At 40.7% G+C, this 19070-nt stretch overlaps 1 protein-coding gene across 2 annotated transcripts in view; it reads right to left on the reverse strand.

Annotated features, from left to right (window-relative positions):
- Positions 1–964: 964 nt before the first annotated feature.
- CCDC93 (coiled-coil domain containing 93) overlaps positions 965–19070 on the reverse strand; it is a 51550-nt gene continuing 33444 nt past the window's right edge. For both annotated transcript variants that reach the window (XM_063116622.1, XM_063116623.1), the window contains 10 exons: positions 18691–18764; positions 17657–17738; positions 16200–16271; positions 14042–14113; positions 13643–13751; positions 8742–8824; positions 4608–4645; positions 3121–3205; positions 1854–1967; positions 965–1326 (listed from right to left, as the gene is read on the reverse strand). In XM_063116622.1, coding sequence (XP_062972692.1) covers positions 1273–1326; positions 1854–1967; positions 3121–3205; positions 4608–4645; positions 8742–8824; positions 13643–13751; positions 14042–14113; positions 16200–16271; positions 17657–17738; positions 18691–18764 — 783 coding nt within the window. In that variant the 3' untranslated portion in view covers positions 965–1272. The remainder of the gene's footprint in view (positions 1327–1853; positions 1968–3120; positions 3206–4607; positions 4646–8741; positions 8825–13642; positions 13752–14041; positions 14114–16199; positions 16272–17656; positions 17739–18690; positions 18765–19070) is intronic.

Genomic DNA, 19070 nt, shown 5'->3' on the forward strand with positions numbered 1-19070 from the left:
ATGTAAATCCAAAACTCCATTTCTGGCCTCACTCCTGCATTGTTCAGATAAACATATCACATTGCTTGCTAGGTGAACAGCTATGACTTCACATTTTTGTCTCATTTCTGGGAAATCAAAAAGCTCTTTCTGAATTGTATAAAATATCTGGTTGGGTCTCATGGCAGATGGCTGCTGCATATAATGAGTTTCTGAGAAAAGATAAATGACTGGTTGGCTCTTAGAATCATTGTAATTGTATGGCAGAACTGCTATAATTTATAGTCAACAAAACCAAACAAAGATCAGTGATGCAAAATGACCCAAGGAAGTGAAATTGGATGCAGTTTCCGAAGGCTACAACAGAACAGGATTAGGACCACATTCCCATGTGGCATGAAAAACCAGGAGCCCTTCATTGAAATCCAGATTTTTTTCAGGCTTGCGTAGATATTGGCCCTGTTCAGAAGCCACCTTAAACCATAGCTTTAACCACTGTGAATAAGGCTTTTTGCCTTGTTCACTGTGGTTAAATCTGTGTTTTAAGATGCCACCTTTGAAAGCAATAGCATTTGCATTTGGTGGAGGTCTTTTCACTTGGTTAATCGATTTACTGTGGCTGCCCAGAAGGAATACATTTCAAATTCCCTTCAGTCTAAAGTTAAAACACACATTATTTCCACAGTGAACTTGACGATGATTTAGATCCTGAAGGCGCCATCCAATTCTTCAGGTTATATGTGGAAGTTTCTAGGCAGAGGTCTAGATGTGCCAAGTTGTAGCTCACCAGAGAAGTTGGCAAAACTCCATTTCCTCATTCATTGCTTTTGAACAAGAGGTTCAGATTTTTACTGTCTGAAAAAATTCTGTAATGAACATTGTATATATAAAACAAAGTGATCTAAAATGTTTCTTTTCTTATGAACTGGGGTGGGGGTTTAAAGAGCATTTTTTTAATGGTAAATTGACTAAACAAGTCTGGAACTTTTGTTCAATGCATCTTGATTTATTCTTTTTGTTTAAAACTTCATACATGTTTTCTAAAGCATGTGATTTTTACTGAAATGTTAACTAGTGCATAGGTAAATCAAAGTAAGAAAGAATGTTATTCTTTAGTGTCTTTAATACATATACACACAAAAAATCAAATAAGGTAATACTTCCCAGCTGCTACTATACTGCATTAAATCTTCACAATTAATAAATCCTAGTCACTGGATGGATCCAAATGAAAAAAAGGGTGTAGAAAACGATGAACTCAAATCATATAAAAGAACCACTATCTGAATTTCTTCAAGAACACCTGGCCTTTAACTTGGAAAGAAGCATTTCATTTTTGCGGCATTCCTGTTGATACAAAGAAACAGATGGAAGCTTTAAACATTTTTTAAAATATACTATTTAAGATGATACTAATAATGCTAAAATACATATAGCTATTCAGAAATAAAGCCCAAATAAACCCATTTTCAACAAATTCAATAGATACTGGTGAATGTAAGTAAGCGGAATCTATTGAGGAAGGGATGCAATTGAAAAGCAACAGGATATCTGAAAAGTGACACAATCTCCCTAAACTCTTTTAGCCTTCAACCCAACAATTGGTTCTTTTCATTTCCACCATCCCTGCAACTTTACAGTGCTAGAATGTGAGAAAAATGCACACAACATCCCCAAATCCTGCCGTAACCAATCCAATCCAGGATTGATCCTGGATTGGATTGATCTCCACATGTTTTAGACTTTAATTCCCAGCACCCCCTGTCAGCATCACCAATGTTAAGGAATGTTAGGAGTTGAAGTCCAAAACATCTGGAAAGCTACCTTCTGTCCACCCCTGCTGTACAGGATAACCTTCACCTTTCCCTTATTACCTCTTTAAATTCTTTGACTGTTTTGAAGTAAAGCCTCTGTTTCTCTAGTAGCTCCAGGTATTCATCATTTAATTGGTCCCTTCTCATTTTGTTTTCTTGCTTCTTCTTTTCCATCTGTTGATAACGTCAAGGGGGGAAAGAGCTGAAGTGCCATGGAATGCAGAGCAACTGCATCCAAACAAGTAATGAGCAAACACAAACTAAATCCAGTGGTTTCCCCCTTTAAAAAAACACACACCACAAACTTGCAGCACCCTGGGCGCATACTTCTTCAGATAGGGGAAGCATATTTGGAGTATATCCTAGTGAAGAGTGCACAAACATCAAGGATTAAAAAGTGATGCTGCCACAAGTCAAGTCATCACTAGAGCAATTTTGTTTACACCTCCTGCCTAAAAACCAGAAAGTCAAAAGGATCGTGAGAATTTGCCTTTCCTTTGCACTCTTGGCAAAAGGAAAAGTCATCCCTCCTACTCAAGGTTTATTAAGTAGAAATAAGTACAGAACACTTCAATACATCTAAAAGTGTCTGCTCTCCACCACTGAGTATGGAATTTCTTTGAAGAAAGACAATGGGCTGGTTTGCATGACTGAACAGCCCACTGTGAATTGTTTAAGCCACTGTGGGCTGCAGCACATGCAGGATTTGCATATTCAACAGCAACATCCATTCACTAACGCACACTGCCTGGGTTTGGATGACACAAGAAATCGTAGTGAGGCCCTGAATATGCAAATCCCACCCAGCAAATGCTGCAGCCCATTGTGGCTTAAACAACCCATGATGAACTATTTTGATCATGCAAACCAGGTCTCTGGTTTTCTGTGAATGAAGTGAAGACCAGGTAAAAGAAGAGACTTGAAGAAGTAATTGAAGGGAATTCTAGCAGAGAAAAATCCTAAATCTTGTTTAATTCCCATCTTAGCTAGAATTATGCATGTGTTTTAACAAGTGTTGTAGGAGGATGTGTTGCAGAAGAACATACATTTGCTGCATTCCAAGGCACAACTTCAGGGGAGGGAACATGAAGGCAAACTACTTCCACCACACTTGGCATGCATGTGTGTCTTTGCCCTAATAATCTGGCTCTATTTAAAATAACACAGTATTCTGGTATGTTCATATTTAGAGGAGAAAGGACAATGTAGCAGCAAGGAATGGGTATCTACCAGATGTTCAGTTATTTGCACCTTATTGCACATATTTTAAAGATTCTACTGAGGTCTCAGAAAACATCAAACGTCTGTGAAAAGGAAGTGCTCTAACCTTCATTCGATTCTGTTTAATTCCTTCTACGATCTGCTCCATCTGCCGCAGAAACTGGTCTCGAGTACTAGAAGATGCCATGGCTCTGTAAGGAGAATAGGTACCAACGGTCAGAGAGTGTTAAAAGAAGTAATGAGTGTCCACACTTGATGTTTTCATTCTGCATGGATGACTTTCAAGATATGCCTTGGAAGTCAAGCTTTGCTTGCAAATGACAGATAGAAAACTAGAAACCAGAATGCAGTTAGCTGAGATTAGGGCCTAAAAATGTGATATTTTCCCAGATCCTTTCCTTACTGTAATGTACAGTTAAAACCAAGGGTGGACAGACTTTAAGCTTACGGGATATATATTATTTATTCACTACATCTCTAAGGTCACCAACCAGAGCCAGATGCAAAACAGTGGCTTAGGAAGTCAGGCATAGAATTGCAAAACAAGGTGTCCCTGAACACATGCTCAACCCAGGAATTGGGTATTGGTACTAAAGCTTGAACTCTCACAAAAAACCCTTTCACATACAAACCTTCTCCCATTTCCCCCTCCCTTCTTGATTTCAGCAGCCTAAGTAAGGAGGAAAAAAGGGAAACCACTTTTGTGGTTGCTATTGTAAATCATTGGGAATCAAAAACCTTGCTGATCTGCTGCAAATTACTCTTGAGATCTACCAGTAGATTCTGATTTAGCCTGCCCCCTGGTTTAAACGAGGGTAAGTAAGAAAACCTGTCATCTATTATTATATGTTACTCAAGGAGTCAGTCCACTAAGCTTAGGAATTGTTGACTGATAATAAGCAAACTTTCAGAATGCAAGACAGTATGTGGGCTTTACTCCTTAAAATATAGTCTTCAAAAAAACCTAGCAGTTAATTACACATCCTACACTTCCAACGGTCTTCAATGGGGCTTAATCCGGGGTAAGGGAATGGGGGCTGCCTTCTGTGACCTCTGAAAAATTGCCCCAAAGGTTAGAAAATCCTCTGGAGCAGTATTCCATGAGGTGTAAGAGCAGTGTCTAGAAAAAGAGAAATGAGCCTGTGTATACTGACCTCTCTGGATCTCAGTGAAATACTACTGATTTCCTTTGAAATATATGAATGCTACTTCGATTTAAGACCACAATATTAAAGTGTGCCTTTCTGTGGCAAAAAATTAAAATTGTTTTCTATGTTTCCCCCTGAAAACAGCAAGCAGCATATCATAAAACTCCAGAGAAAAAGAATTGAAACAAATATTACATGAACAATTTAGGAGCAAAATAATGGTATGTCTGTGTAAAAAAATAATAATAGCCTTTATTATTAGTAGTAATAGCTATTAATATTATTAATAATAGCCATTATTATACATGGCTTCCAATGACATATTTTAAAGGCATGCAACTGTTTCTTAAATCAAGACTGATCATCATATGGAAGAAAAAATGCCCAGCTTTGCCAATAAGGGTTAGTCTTATGAGACCAGTAAAGACAATGGAGGACTACTTACTGCTGGAAATTGTCATGAATTGAATTAAGCAAGTTAACCTGGAAAAGACAAAAATAATGTATTTATATGCCAAGTTTCCTTGGTAAAAAGTTAAATGTAACGTCAGTCAATATGACTGGTTCATAAAATTGCTTTATACATAACTATGCTGATTTCGCAGAACTAGATTACTCTTTACTGGACAATTGGCAGCTGAGCGTGTAAATCTTCAAAGCATTGTGTTTGAGGACATACTGAGTTATGTGAAAAGTTTTTTTGGTGGTTGTGATAGCTTATTCACACATGCCTGAAGTCATCAAATGGTGGACAAGTACGTGTGAACCAGCACTATGCTTCCCTAAGTTAAGACTACTGCATGAAATGCAGCAGCAGTACTAATGCATTCAGAACGCTACACACAAAATTTATTTATTTATTTATTACATTTCTATACCACCCAATAGCCGAAAATGTGTTGGCAAGGAATTTTTATTGTTGTAAATAAAAAAGGACAGACATTTATTATATCAGTTGTATATTGGCACCATTTGTGAAGCATTACCTATATTGATAAAGTGTACAACATAACACCCTAAGTAACTGTGTACCCACTAACTTCCTCTTTCACGATAGTATATTCTAAGTCTTTCCCGTCTTAATCAGCATATATATTGTCGATAAAACAGGCTTAAGTTGTTAAAACAAATGGGAATACTACTTATAGAGGGATATCTATCCATCCGCCCACCCCAGAGTTATAAGATAAACATACATACGTTAATTCAAACAGTAAGGGCATTAAGCTCCTGACAGGTTGGTGGAACACAGGTGGAAGAAAAACAGAACATTAAAAGATTACGATTTGTTTTACTAAAAAATTACTTGAAGCAGACTCACTTGAGTAATTTCTTAGTAAAACAAATTGAGATCCGTAACAGACTGTGTTTCTTCCAAGGTTGACATCAGAGAGCAGTAGTAAAATGCCTCTCTGATGAAAAGCACCTAGAAAGAGGTGTCAAGTAGCACCAAAGTTTAATGTTGCAGTCATAGTTGTCCCACCCACCCTGATCCTTCACGCCCTTCCAATATTTGCTTGTGGATGCCAGCCACACCAATTCAGAATAGATGTTCTATCTTGAAGCAGTTAAAAAATTCACGGGATAATTAATCTTGTTACACCCAGATAAGGTGCACCCACACCAGTTATAATTTCTCTCACTAATCCTTATATAATGAGCATAACCACTTGGCTGTTTTAAATATCAATACAAGTTGAGATCATTATCCTGTGCCCTGCTGTGCAGAGCATAAGATTAGGCAAGCCTTCTTCTTGCACTGCAACAGCTGTTGAAAATGATTCCGGTTATCTGTTTGCCCAGCAGAACAATTCAAGCCATGGCAAGTCTCAATGATCACTGGCTTAAAAAACAACCCGAAAACCCCCACTGACATGGAGAGACACATCACCAAATTCAACAGGGCAACTGAAGCCTTAACTAGGGATGGGCAAACAAGCAGTTTTTTGTGATAGCCGAGATTCCCTGAATACTACCTTTGAAGCTCTGCTGGCCTCGTTTCCTGTGTTTTGATTCTGCCCTTTTCTTTGTTTCACTTGAATGGGAAAAGTGCAGTTTCAAGTGGGGAAAATGTGCATTTTTAAAAAGAGTGCATTTAAATGGGCATTTTTGGACGTGGACGCAAGCTTGTGAATTTGCAAACATTGTCAGAGAACAAGCACACTCCTGCATGTGTTAGAAGTTACTAACAAGATGGGCTCACACGATTTGCAAATATAAAAGAAATGCTCATACATTCCTATCATTAACTCTACCCAAATCACAGCCTTGGAAAACTGCTGTCAGAGCACTCAAAACTGAGATGGATTGACTTAGTGTAAAGGGAGATTGATTTCTACACTGTTTTAGCAAAGCCTTGCAACAGCTGCACTCTGCCAGGATTAGATGAGGAAGCCCACATTAGACTTCACTGTCTGATTTGACCCATGCACTCCAAACCAGACACCTATTGGCTTTGTGACCTCCTCCCCCTGCCCCACTGCCACAATTGGGTTCAATTGCATGAGCAGAAGGCGCTTCCATATGTGCAAGGGGGACGCGCCAATTCTTCCAATGCCCTCCCTGGCATCACAGCAGCTCTCCGCACCACATTCCACACAGTTGCTTACGATGCTCCAACCCTCAAAGGACTGCAGCAGGAAGCAAAAGATACAAAGCCCTCTTCTGTGAACAGAATCTTGCTCAGGATCCGACCCGCTGTGTCTCCCTTCTCCCTTGCTCCCACAAGACACGTTCTTCCAGTTCATTTGCTTCTCTCCTGGAAGGTGCAATTAACTGATGATGACTTCAGGAGGGGTTGAACTCATGGAGCACCAAGACTTTGGCAGGTGTCAACAGAAGATGTTCACATGAGGCATGCAGAGCAACAGGATGTTGGGTTGGTTCTCTCATTAGGCCAGGGGGAGGCAGTGAGGTGCCTGTGGGCAACAATGTGCCCCCAGATACCTTCCTTGATGCAAATTGAAGCATCCGCCTCCCAACATTTAATTTAAAAATGTTTGTATATTTTCTTATTGGAAGCTGCGATTGCCTCAAAATGAAGAGAGAGCCTCTGGTTGCTGCTATCTTAATCTCTTATGACCACCTCTGGGAAAGATTGCCCTTTGTCAATAGTCATCATGCTCATCTGGGGCAGCTCAGGGCAGTTTCTCAAATTCCCAGGTGTACCCATGGGCCCCAACGGTTTCCTGCCCCTGCACCAGGCCAAAATAAAGAATGTAAGGATTACCACCAATCCCTACCCCATGCTTCTTTTGGACTTCCTGTCCCACTTCAAGACTGGATACATTTGGCAAATCTGCATGCGGGTTGGATTTTTAAAGAAAAGACAGAGGACTTAGAGGTCATTGTTGAAATGCAAAGACTATTGAACCTCTTGAGATCTATCCCTTATGTGTCCATCTCTGAAGGACCAAGACTTAAGAGCACAAAAATAAAATAAAAATAGAATGTGCTAACAATTTAGTGATATACTGCTCTCGGATCCAGAGATCCTCTTTCTGCTCTTGGGAGGGGGTTTGCCAATTGCCTCCTTGTCTGCATCCCTCCTCCAAAACTGGCTCAACAGTGTAGGGGAGGGATCTTCTGCAGTGGCCTTTATGACATAGCTCTCTTCTTTGAAAAGAGAATCCAGCATCTATCTATCTATCTATCTATCTATCTATCTATCTATCTATCTATCTATCTATCTATCTAAAGGTGCCTTGAAATGGAGGGCTCCTAGCCCTAACAATCAAAAAGCATTGTGGAGCAACTCCCTATTTTTCCCCTTAACAGATTTTTTCCCTGATAAGATAAAAAGACAAAAGAGGACTTGGTAAAGTATAGGAGGGGTACAAATTAAAGATGATGATGTCTGCATCTTCCCCATAAAATTTCACGAATGACGCAGTGTGACTGCACAATAAGAACCTCATCTGGAAACAGCCCTAGTTCCTAGCATGAAAATGGAATGCACAATTTTCGATACGGAATCATACATCAGAGCAATTTTTTCTAAAATGTACTACTTAATTCTCCAAAGATGATTTTCAAATAGCTGCATTACCAGTGCTGCAATTTCTTCTCAAGAAAAAGAATAAGTAATGAATATTTTAACTATACTGCAATTACAGGAATCATCTCTCTCTCTCTCTCTCTCTCTCTCTCTCTCACGCACACCAAGAAGCATGCTCAAGTTGGCATCTGGATTTTCTTTCATCTCTTTTTTCTTTTTGCAGCAAAATAATATTTAATCTTTGCAGAAACTCACAGGTAAAGCAAGCAACAGAAGATGTCCTACCTATGCTAAGCTATTCTGTAACCACACTAAAGCATTGTGTGAACTTTAACAATAACAAAATAATGTTGCAATGTCAATACCTTTAGAAAAAAATGCCAAAATACATAAAGCAAAGAAGGAAAAACCAAGCCAAAGATATTTGCCTGAGTTCCATTAATACATAAAAAATTAACCTCATGTGAATTTGATATATTTAGCATAATGCTTATTTATTACCATTGTTTAAGATATACGGTAGCAGCAAATAAACATATTAGAGTAAAAATACTATAAATAAATAAAATACCAGCAGCTTACCTCTTTTTCCAAATACACTTTCTTATCATCCAATGTGTTATAGAGGGTGAAGAACTGCTTGGTTTCTTTGTGAGTTGCTGATACTGCAAATAATTTTAAAGAATTTAGCCAAGAAAAACACAAACAAAAATATAGTGTACTGTGGGCATGGAAGTGAAAGCCAACTTCCTTGGGGATCTGACAAAGTCATCCAAAGTCAAGTGCAACTCTGTGTATCTTTCAGTAGGACTTGCTTCCCAGAAACTTGTGTTCACAATTCCAGCCTTAGAATTTTTCCTTATGTATGTGTTCTTTTTCCTATACCAGTTCCACCAATGGTCCCATTAATATTCCCCTTGGCTTCCACAATGCCCAAATCTAATTTACCCTGCTGTGCAAATTATTTATTGGTTTATATTGCCTGAATTGATTTTGTCTGTACGCTGCCCTGAGATCCCAATGAGATAAGATTGGATACAAATAGTTTAAGAAAAAATTAAAAATAAACAAAATAATACTCACCAGCCTAACCGCCCTTGCTGGTGGGCAAGTTTGTATCACAAATAAACAGCCATTGGAGCAGGATTTGAATATGGAGGGGGGAACCTACAGACTAAACTTAATAGAAGGGTATAAAAGCCTCGCCATGTGCTCACAACAGTTTTTCAACCCCCTCCTACATATGCCCCTTTCCTCCTATAAAATCACTCCCAATGCTTGGCGGTTTGCTGAGCTGGTATTCCCTGGAAAAGGACAGATTGGCAAAGCATCCTCCAGCTGTGGGGAAGCACTGTCAGAGCACGCACACGCCTCTCTGGATCCCAGCCAAACTGTAGAAAATGACGGTTTTGTCAAGGTTCTTTTAAGTTTCAGCATGTTATAAAAACGTAGGGAGGGAAAGAACGCACTCCCAAGTACTCAGCCAGCCTACAAAAGCCAGGCAATATATCTTAACATAAAACCAACATTCTGTGAATTGTAGCTCACATAAATTTATTGGAAGTGACAGGATTTTAGCTTGTAAAGCAAAAAGGGTTATTCTAAATGATTTGCAATGCTCGTTTAGCATAGATCAGGCAGGCAAAAGGTAGAATTCTCCTAAACCATCAATTTACTACATTAAGCATGGCTGGGACAGTGATACAATGATGGTTCCGGTATAAAGAGAAGTAATGCACTTTCTGACACAGAACACTCTTTATAGCCATTAATGGTACTGAATAGCGGTAAAACCCATATATTATTTTGCTTTAGCTACTGATAAAGCATCAGTATGCATACACACACATACACCAAGTAGATTTTTTGGGAGAAAAATAACAAAATGACAAATTACTATTGTATAATAGTAAAAATTCAGGCTGGGGGTGTAGCAGCAGTGGAAACAATTTGTTCAATACAGAAGAACACATTGCTAAATTTTTGCTGGCACAAATTTAAACATTGTAACTACAAGGACTAGACATTCGTTTTTTAAAAGAAAAAGAAAATAAAAAAACCAAGTGCCAATAGTCCCCCAAATCCTGAAGTCTTCTAGTGAGAATCCTGGAGGTTTTATCACAATTGCAACATGCCTATTCCTTGGGTACAAAATGAAACTTCTATAACAGCAGCAACAACAGAAAGATTAGGTTCGGACAACACAATAACCAAAGGTGGGTTAAATAGTCAGCGGTGGTTTTAATAGTCAACAGTAGGTTATTGTGTCATCTGCTGAGACTTGTTCACACCACAGTTATTCAGCCAAAATAACAGAGCTGATTATTTGAACGATCGTTGGTTATCGTGTCGTGTGTCGGGCACCGTTGACTACTTCATCATACACAGTTGGTTATTTTCAGTGGCTAGAGTAAGAGCAACCAAAGCGGCAGCTGCCACTCTAGTCCAGCCACAAGAACTCACAATGGCTGATGGGATATCAGCGGGAAGACTGGGGGGAGAGAGAGTGGGGGATGTGTCAATCAAACACACTGTGGACTAATAGTCAACTCAACGCTGGCTTTAATCCACACCATGGTTGATTATAATCATGTTGTGTGGGGAGTACCCCCTCAATCATCAACCATGGAGATGACTATTAACCCGCCATTGACTATTGTGTTGTTTGATAGACAAATTCCAGGTCTAAATACCAATGCAGCAGCAGCCTGCACGGGAAAACTTAGTTAATGTCTAACACCCTAGTCCTCATGACTGCATGACAAAAACCTGTAATGACCTAAATTTCCAGAGATAGGTAAAAAAGGGATTGATCCTTTCCTCCCTTTCATAGTGAACAGTATTTCAACCTTAATCGAAGCAAAGAAATTAATGGCAAGAAATAGTTCATCCAAGGCGAGCAGCAGTTACTCAGGAGGGTTTTAAATTTTGTTGTGTGCTACTAAACTTCTGAATTTGTCTACTGGACTTCTCAAATGCACTACAGAGAGTTTTAGAACCCTGGATAAGCTCCTATCTCCTCTTCTTTCCACTCCTCATACTGTAGCGCCCCATCACTCAGCCAACAAACGGAACATCAAGGACAGAACGGGACAGATTTTTAAAAAGTAAGAAAAAAAAATATTTTTAATTTATTATTATTACTACTACTACTACTACTACTACTACTACATTTTTATACCGCCCAATAGCCGAAGCTATCTGGGCAGTTCACAAAAATTAAAATCATGAAGAGCATATAGGTGGTTATTATGAGATTGTGTAATACAGTGGTGAAATCTATTTTTTTGAAACAGTTTACAAATTAAATGATCCTAATTTTATACTCCCAAACACTCGAGGTGTTGACTTGACATACACAGAGTATCAAATCTCCAAAACTGAAGGCTTTAAAACACACAGGGCAAAACTGGTTTTGCAATCCCCTGAAACGTATTGCACACAGACACAATGGGTTGTATCCAATGCTGCAGCGCTTTCTGAAAGAGGCAGTTCTGTCCATGGAACCAGGAAGGGGGTTGATTTCCCCCTTCTCCATGCAAATCCACTGGAGTAGATTTCAGGGCTGCAGGGGGAAAGGGAAAGGGGGGAAGTCCAGTTGCACTGGAGGACATCCTCCCAAGACAGAGTTCAATGCATTCCGCCTTCGGTCCCAATAGAGCCATGCTGCCTTTGCTTTGCCACCTACCCCCATACGCACAAATCGTTTGATGGATTCCCAGCTTTTATGCTTGTTTTTCCTCCATTTTAAAAGTTTGAAAAATGCTGGTATATTGCTGTTCTTGTTGTTGTTGTAATTTGGGCTCACTCTTCTGTATCCGGCCCCACCCTCTTTTGCCTTCCTCCCTGTCTACCACTGGAATAGAACCTCTAAAAGTTCATCTGAAATGGAATCCAGCACTCGGGTTCTCACTCGGGTTCAGAGAGGTTCAGTACCCCTGCGCTAGCATGACTGATTTAACCCAAAGTTCATCCAGGTGACCAACTATCCCAGGGTCCACTGGTCGCCTGTAGCTGCCTTCTATAGTCCTGATCCACAGACAGGTCAAACGGATAAATGAGCTTCCTCACCAGTGCATCCCAGCCTATTCCAAAGAAGATGTAGCAGTATGTCTTTTCACATTTTGTCCTGTAGATATCACCTGTCATAAAGGAACACCTGCTCCCCCATTTTTGGAAATGGGGAGGGAGGGATATCATACATGGCTTCCACAGTAAAGAAGTCAAGTGACAGAAACAGGTGAATGAAACAAGGTGAACAAAGGGAACAAAGGCAGAAGATGGAGGACCAGAACAAAGAGTTCTTTGTTCTTGTTAAATCCATCTCGGGATGGGTTTTCACATGGGTTCCTGAGCCAAGAGGAACCTTACTGAAAGTTCCTCTTTTGATTTCTTCCACGCATGTCATCTGTGTTCTTTCCCCATTTTTATTTGGATGCTGCATCTCATGAGATGGTCCTCCAGGAACAAAAAGCTTCAGCACCTGAGTAACCAGCTTTTGGACAACAACTACAAAGGGCCCCCCTGTCATCTTGCACACTAGTGGTCATTGAATATTGAATAGAGGAGCCTCTCCAAAGATCTGGGTGTTGCTGCTGAAGAGGTCTCCACTAAAGTGGTCAGCCACCACAGTACATTTGGGGCAGTGGGGCCAGCAAAGCATCCCGAGCTTACCCCCCCACACACACACACATACTGCATGTACGCAAATCGGTATATGCATATATACATCTGTTTGTGTGAGCCTCAATGGGCAGTGTCCAATGCTGCCCCTGGGATCAATGCTGCCATCATGGGCAGTGTCCAATGCTGCTACTCTATCTCTACTGGCTGTGTTGCACCAGTGAGACCTGCTGCCAGTGCAACAGGAAGATAACATTTCCTAGAGCAACCCTGGAAACCAGCTGAAACTCTCCTTTTCAGAACAGGACAGGTCAGCAGAGCTCCCTTCTGCTAGCATTGCTGACCTGCTCCATTCTGGAAATGAGGGGTTTGCCTCATTTCCAGTTGCTTTAGGAAGTGCTATCTTCCCATTGGGCCAGTGATGTGTCAATACGCAAAGGCAGCATTGGATACTGCCCGGTATTCCCTGCTTTTACTAAAGGGGATTGGACACAAGTATGAATGCTCCACATTACATTACCTGATCAGTGGTGGGGGCAGTCCTTATATTCCACTACAAGTAATTTTGCCTAGTGACAGGATAAATAGGCCCTGCTTTAAGAAGCAGTTATTTAATACGGATTGTTTATCTAAGCGGCTTAGCTAACTACACAGATATTAGAAAACATTTCAAAGGATCGCAAGATCTTCAGCCTCACGGGAATTTTTTATAGGCACTTTGTAAAACCTTGCAAGTAGAGGTGTATGATGTGAATGTTAAAGAGCCGTCAATACAACAGCATTAGCAAGGTGCGGTCGTCATGCTCCGTAGGTTTTAAGCACTGAGCTGTGAGGAATACACCTCCACGTGATATACATACCCTGGCTGTAAAGTTCAATAAATCTCTTCTGGTACTGTGTTAACTCAGCTCTGCTGGGCACCTCATCAATCTTGCGTTGTAAAATGGCTATTTCTCTATTTCGTCGGGCCTGCAGGCAGGAGGAGGGAGTTAAAACAAAATACAAGAACTGATGAGGTTTTTAAAAATAAGACTGATGTTCGAAAACAAGCTGATAATGGAACCAATTGCTACAATGCAGCCGCCACCCCGCCAACCCTCTGTTGTAAAAGGTAACAGTTTCATGTAATTACTCAGGAACATCATCTGCGCTTCAAAACATTCATTACAAAAGTAGTTTGATATTCGCACGTTAACCAGAAATTATATTGTACAGGATAGGAATGCATCTGGCAAGGACATCCTCCAACCCCAACTCACCAGAAGCAGCCTGATCTTTTGCAACTTCTCTTTCTCAGATTTGTATTGTTGGTCTATAATTTTAGCAGGTTCCTAGGGTTTGAGACATGAAAAACACATACAAACATTTCTGATCCGTATATACCGACCCAAAAAAGTCAATTAAAATCTATTATTACAATGAACTGAAGTCAATTGTTTCAGTTATGCACAAACGTGACTGAAGAAGATACCAACATTTTAACTTTTTGAATGTTTCCTGTCTTCTACTTAGTGCTTTGCCTTGGGAATTCCTGTTATACATTTCTTCTCAAAACAAGAGTTGCATGCAAAGGCCAACCTGTTACAATTCTGGTAGGATGAGTTTAAAGCGGGAGTGCAGAACTTCCTTCAAACTGAGGGCTGAAGTCTCTTTCGGGGAGGGTCTTGTAAGCCACATTCCAGTGGTGGGTGGGGCCAAAAACACCTGCATATTTTACCTTAAACCTCTCACTCCCAGTAACTGAGTCTTAGGAGACGCATTTCAACCTTTCAGTATGGGGAAAAAATGGCACAAAAGCTGGGAAACCACCAGTCAATCAGTCGTTGGGGGAAAGCAAGGGGGCGTGGTCTTTTGTGACCCACAGAGGGCCTGAGGTTCTGCACCCCTGTTTTAAGGCCTGCTTCTTTTTGGTTTATAATACTTGCTTGCTGTGTAGCTGTTACAAGTCACTGTCAGGAAAAACCCTATCAGAAATATATTGCTCCTGTTCACGTCGTTTTCGAGTTCTGCTTTGCTCTACTTTCTGGACATGAAATATCCTTTTTGTCCACAATCTGGATCATCAAAAAAGAGCTGCAGGCTTACGCCCCCACTTTTCCCTTTCATATGCAGCTTCTTTTTCAGTTTCTCGTTTAATGTTAACCACAGTTTGCTGTGGCATCCTAATAGGCAAGCTATGGCTAGCGCTTGGCCTCCAAATTAGAATCATATGAGGCTTCTTTTTCAGTTTCCTGTTTAGAACTAACCACAGTTTGCTGTGGCAAACAGGCAAACTATGGTTAGCACTTGGCCTCCAAACTAGATTCGGAAACCAGAGTTTGAAAGGGGTTTCTCTGACCACGAACTGTGGTTAGTGCTAAACAAAAAAGCAAAAGACAAGCTGTGTGCAAGCTGTGCGCCGGAGGAAGGGCAAGTTCTGGAGTCCAGGCTCACGGCTACTCCTGTACTTTTAACTGATGAAGGTAACTTCTCAATGAACTATTTAGATATCGTAGCCCAACATGCATGCTATGTCAGTTGTGAAATATGCACCATGTGTATGGTGCCCAGAAAAAGATGTGCCTCTGTGATCTCCAAAGCAATCCCATGCGGAGGGAGAGGGAGAACCAAAGGCAGGAAAACCATCTTTCCTGATGCCCTACCAAGCTTGCATGGGCAGGGCGGAAGACGGTGGACCGGCATTGCTTTCCCTCCCTTCTTCAGTTAAAGAATTAGTTTTTCTTGAATAGTTTCCTTCCCATTGATTCCCAAAGGAAGGGAAATAAAACTACGCCAGCTCCAGGACTGACCTAGTCTCCCCTTTATTCTAGAGGCCCGCTAGAAAAATGGAAGGTATGTGTGTGTTCAAACCGTGTAGATCTACAGCCTCTACTAAAACGTCCCCCTTTTGCCCACATCAACATTGGCATTTTAGCGACAGGGGAGCACTGGCTAGGAACATCTCTGCAGGCTTATGAGGTTAACTCTCCTTCTCCAATGGTGGACCTCTGTCTCCTTTGCGCCTCCCCCATGCATACCTTTCTAAGACACACAGGACTGCAGCCGTAATGTACTTCAAAAGGGACACAGTGTTCCCCACCCCGGGGGGAAAAATACATGCACCCCAGGAACTGACATAGCTTGCATCCACTAAGTACCCATTCTTGTGTAAGACGTTTCTGTGAACATAGTTTTGTTAAAATAAAACAAGGTGTTCCTTTGAAAATGGTTGAGACACAGTTGCATTGTCCATCTACATTCAGTGCCCTGCCATCTAGCAGATTAGCAAGAGAGGAATGCTGTCAGCATTCCAAATGAGAAGGACACTTCACTAGAGTGAGGGGGCTGTGGGTATTTCACAAATCTAACCAATTAGAATTAGAAGAAGACGATTTCACAGCACTGCTTCATAAGAATGCCCAACTATTTGCCATTTACCTTTTCCTCGCCAGTTTCGGCTGCTTCTGCTTTCAAACTTTCAATGTTTTGCTGGAGGCGTCCCATCTCTTCCTTGAAGAGCGAGAAAAATAATAATTGTGTATTTTCATTAGAAAGAACTGTACTCTTTTGTGGAAACAGAAGCCAAAGATGTGCTCTTTTCATAAATTATGCATTCGAAAAAGCCCGAGACGTACATGCGCTGGCAACAAAATTAATTGTGGTCTTCTATGCCCAGAGCACTAGAGGCAAAGGTTCTTCATTATGTAAAACAGGATGCTGAATTGCCAGTGGTTTCATACTAGGATGGTGGGAGGGGGAGGGGAGGGGAATAAACACACAGTCTATTTCGCATGCAAATGAAGCTGGAGAGAAAGGGAAGGCAAGCGTGTGAGCTTTCACATGCCACCATCCCTACACCAATGATAAAACACAGCCAGTGCCACTTCATTTTCCTTTCTTTTATTATATTTCTAAATCGCCCAATAGCCAAAGCTGTCTGGGCGGTTTACAAAGATTAAAAACCATTAAAAACACATTATACATAATATAAAACCCCATTTACATATGTACATGTAAACAGACAGCACACATGCAGGCATACACATATCTAAAGAACGTTAAACGATCAGTAAGAAAAAAACAGTACCTGATTAAAACCTCATCATACGCTGCAATGCCTGAGAGAAGGTCTTAACCCGGCGTCGAAAAGATAACAATGTTGGCACCAGGCAGGTCTCATCAGGGAGATCGTCCCATATTGCGGGGCCACTACTGAGAAGGCCCCCTCCCTTGTTGCCACCTTCTGAACCTCCCTTGGAGGAGGCACCTTGTTGCTGAAATTCAGCGAGAAACCGCCAATCTTTCTGCTATCCCAAATTTGAGCAGCGGAGCCCGCATGGGTGGGGAGGGAAGCACGTGGCCCACGCGTTGCCCACCCCTGATGTACATCCTGCTTTAAAACTACAAGGTCCCCAGAGTGGATTACACATGCCAGGAGTTTAGACTTCAGGCTTGTCAGTTCTACTTCGTTTTTTACTAGAACACTAATATCTATCAATCAGAGGCAAGTGGAAAAGACATACAAATAAAGAATGGGTGTGTCTGATTTAAGTACAGGAGCTGAACTGATCTTAGTCTTTTCACTAAATTAGGCTGCTGTCATTTCAGCAGCCTATTTTAGGTGGAAAAGTCTTTTTTTTTTGTCGCTATTATTAACAACTGGGAGTCAGAAACCATTGCTGATCTACCTTCTGCCCAATGATGGCACAAGTTACCTTTGTGACATGGAGCATTACCATTACTAAGCCAAGAAAAACACACACATACATAACAGATCTTAGAAACAACTGTTCATACAGTGTTCAACTGTGTTTACAGACAAACACAGGAACACATCTGGATCTTCGAAGGAAGGCCTGTGCAGACACAGCTGGGAATCACTTTCTAAAACTTACCCTACAATGCGCTCTAAATTCTTGCTCTTGGCTTTTGAGGTTCTCATTCATGGCCACCAGTGTCCGCAGCTTCTGCAATACACTAAATGAAGATATTATTTATTCTCAGGAATTTAGAAAACATATTCTAAGAAAATGTACATGTTTGGAGGGGGGGAACCCTTCCCAAATATTTTAAACAAGCTATCTAGATTTTGCTACAAAATGTAAGGTAAGAATTGTGCTGAATACAAACCTAGAACTTTGTGGGGAAAAACAATGGTCTTTAGTGCAGCTATTCACATTTTCAGTGTCTCCATTTTATCATCCAATATATTGTATCATTTTCAAATGATTTCTTTAAAACAACAACAACAATGGAGGCAACCAAAATATGGGATCATCCACTTTGAATGACAGGATAGAGTGGGCATGATTAATCTGAACCTAGAAGTACTTAAGTACACTGATTTCAAAGGAGGAAATTAAGTAAATGCTTAATCCTCCTAATCAAAGTTTAGTTGGATCATAGCCACCGTATTTTTAAGGTACACAGATAGCATACATTGGGATGAAAACTTTCAATGGAAATGTGGGGGGGGGGGGCTTTTTTAATTTGGGAAAGTCCTAGTTCAATCAAGTCTCAAAGTTTATTTATTTGTGGCATTTATATACTGCTGAATGTAGTAAAACCTCTCAAAGCCACTTAAATTCCATAAATGAAGATGGTTGATCGCACAATAAAAGCCTCACATGGAAGCACCCTTAGTAAACAAATTTATCTGGAGCCAGGTCTACCTATCTGAGCCATTGCTCAGTCACTAGATTTTGTTTGGAAGCATATCCCCACCCCTTCTCCTCTATTCTCCAATGTTTGAATTTTCCAATGTTTTTTTACTACGTCATTGCATGAGGATACTGTGAAAGGAAACATTTGGATTGAACACACACACACACACAGACACACACACACACACACACACACGACTAAAGAATTAACACAATGCATACAAAGCAAGTTGGTAACCCAAGGAGGAGAGGAAGTGAACACATACGTCGAATCTGCTTGGGATTCCACTATTTCTAATGCCGCCAACTCCTTGTCCAGTTTTTCACTATGGTTCTTAACCTAAAAGATTGGAATCAATAACTGATTATGTAAACGACATTGAGTAGGTCAAAAGTTGACATCAACTTAACCTGAGAGCTAACTCCTCCAAAACGCTCTGTTAAAAAATCTTGGCAAAACCCACCAGCGTTTTCATCTATAACCTGCATGACTCCTAAAGGTGTGGCCAGATATATATTTTTTTCTAAAAGGGATTTTAGTAGTGGCTCTCCAGGCCTAGTGCAAGGCCTCAACACTGGCACAAGTGGACTTAGGAACATAGGAAGCTGCTGTATACTGAGTCAGGCCCTTGGTCCATCTAGCCCA

The sequence above is a fragment of the Elgaria multicarinata genome, chromosome 2, assembly GCF_023053635.1.
Source record: "Elgaria multicarinata webbii isolate HBS135686 ecotype San Diego chromosome 2, rElgMul1.1.pri, whole genome shotgun sequence".
Classification (NCBI taxonomy): Eukaryota; Metazoa; Chordata; class Lepidosauria; order Squamata; family Anguidae; genus Elgaria; species Elgaria multicarinata.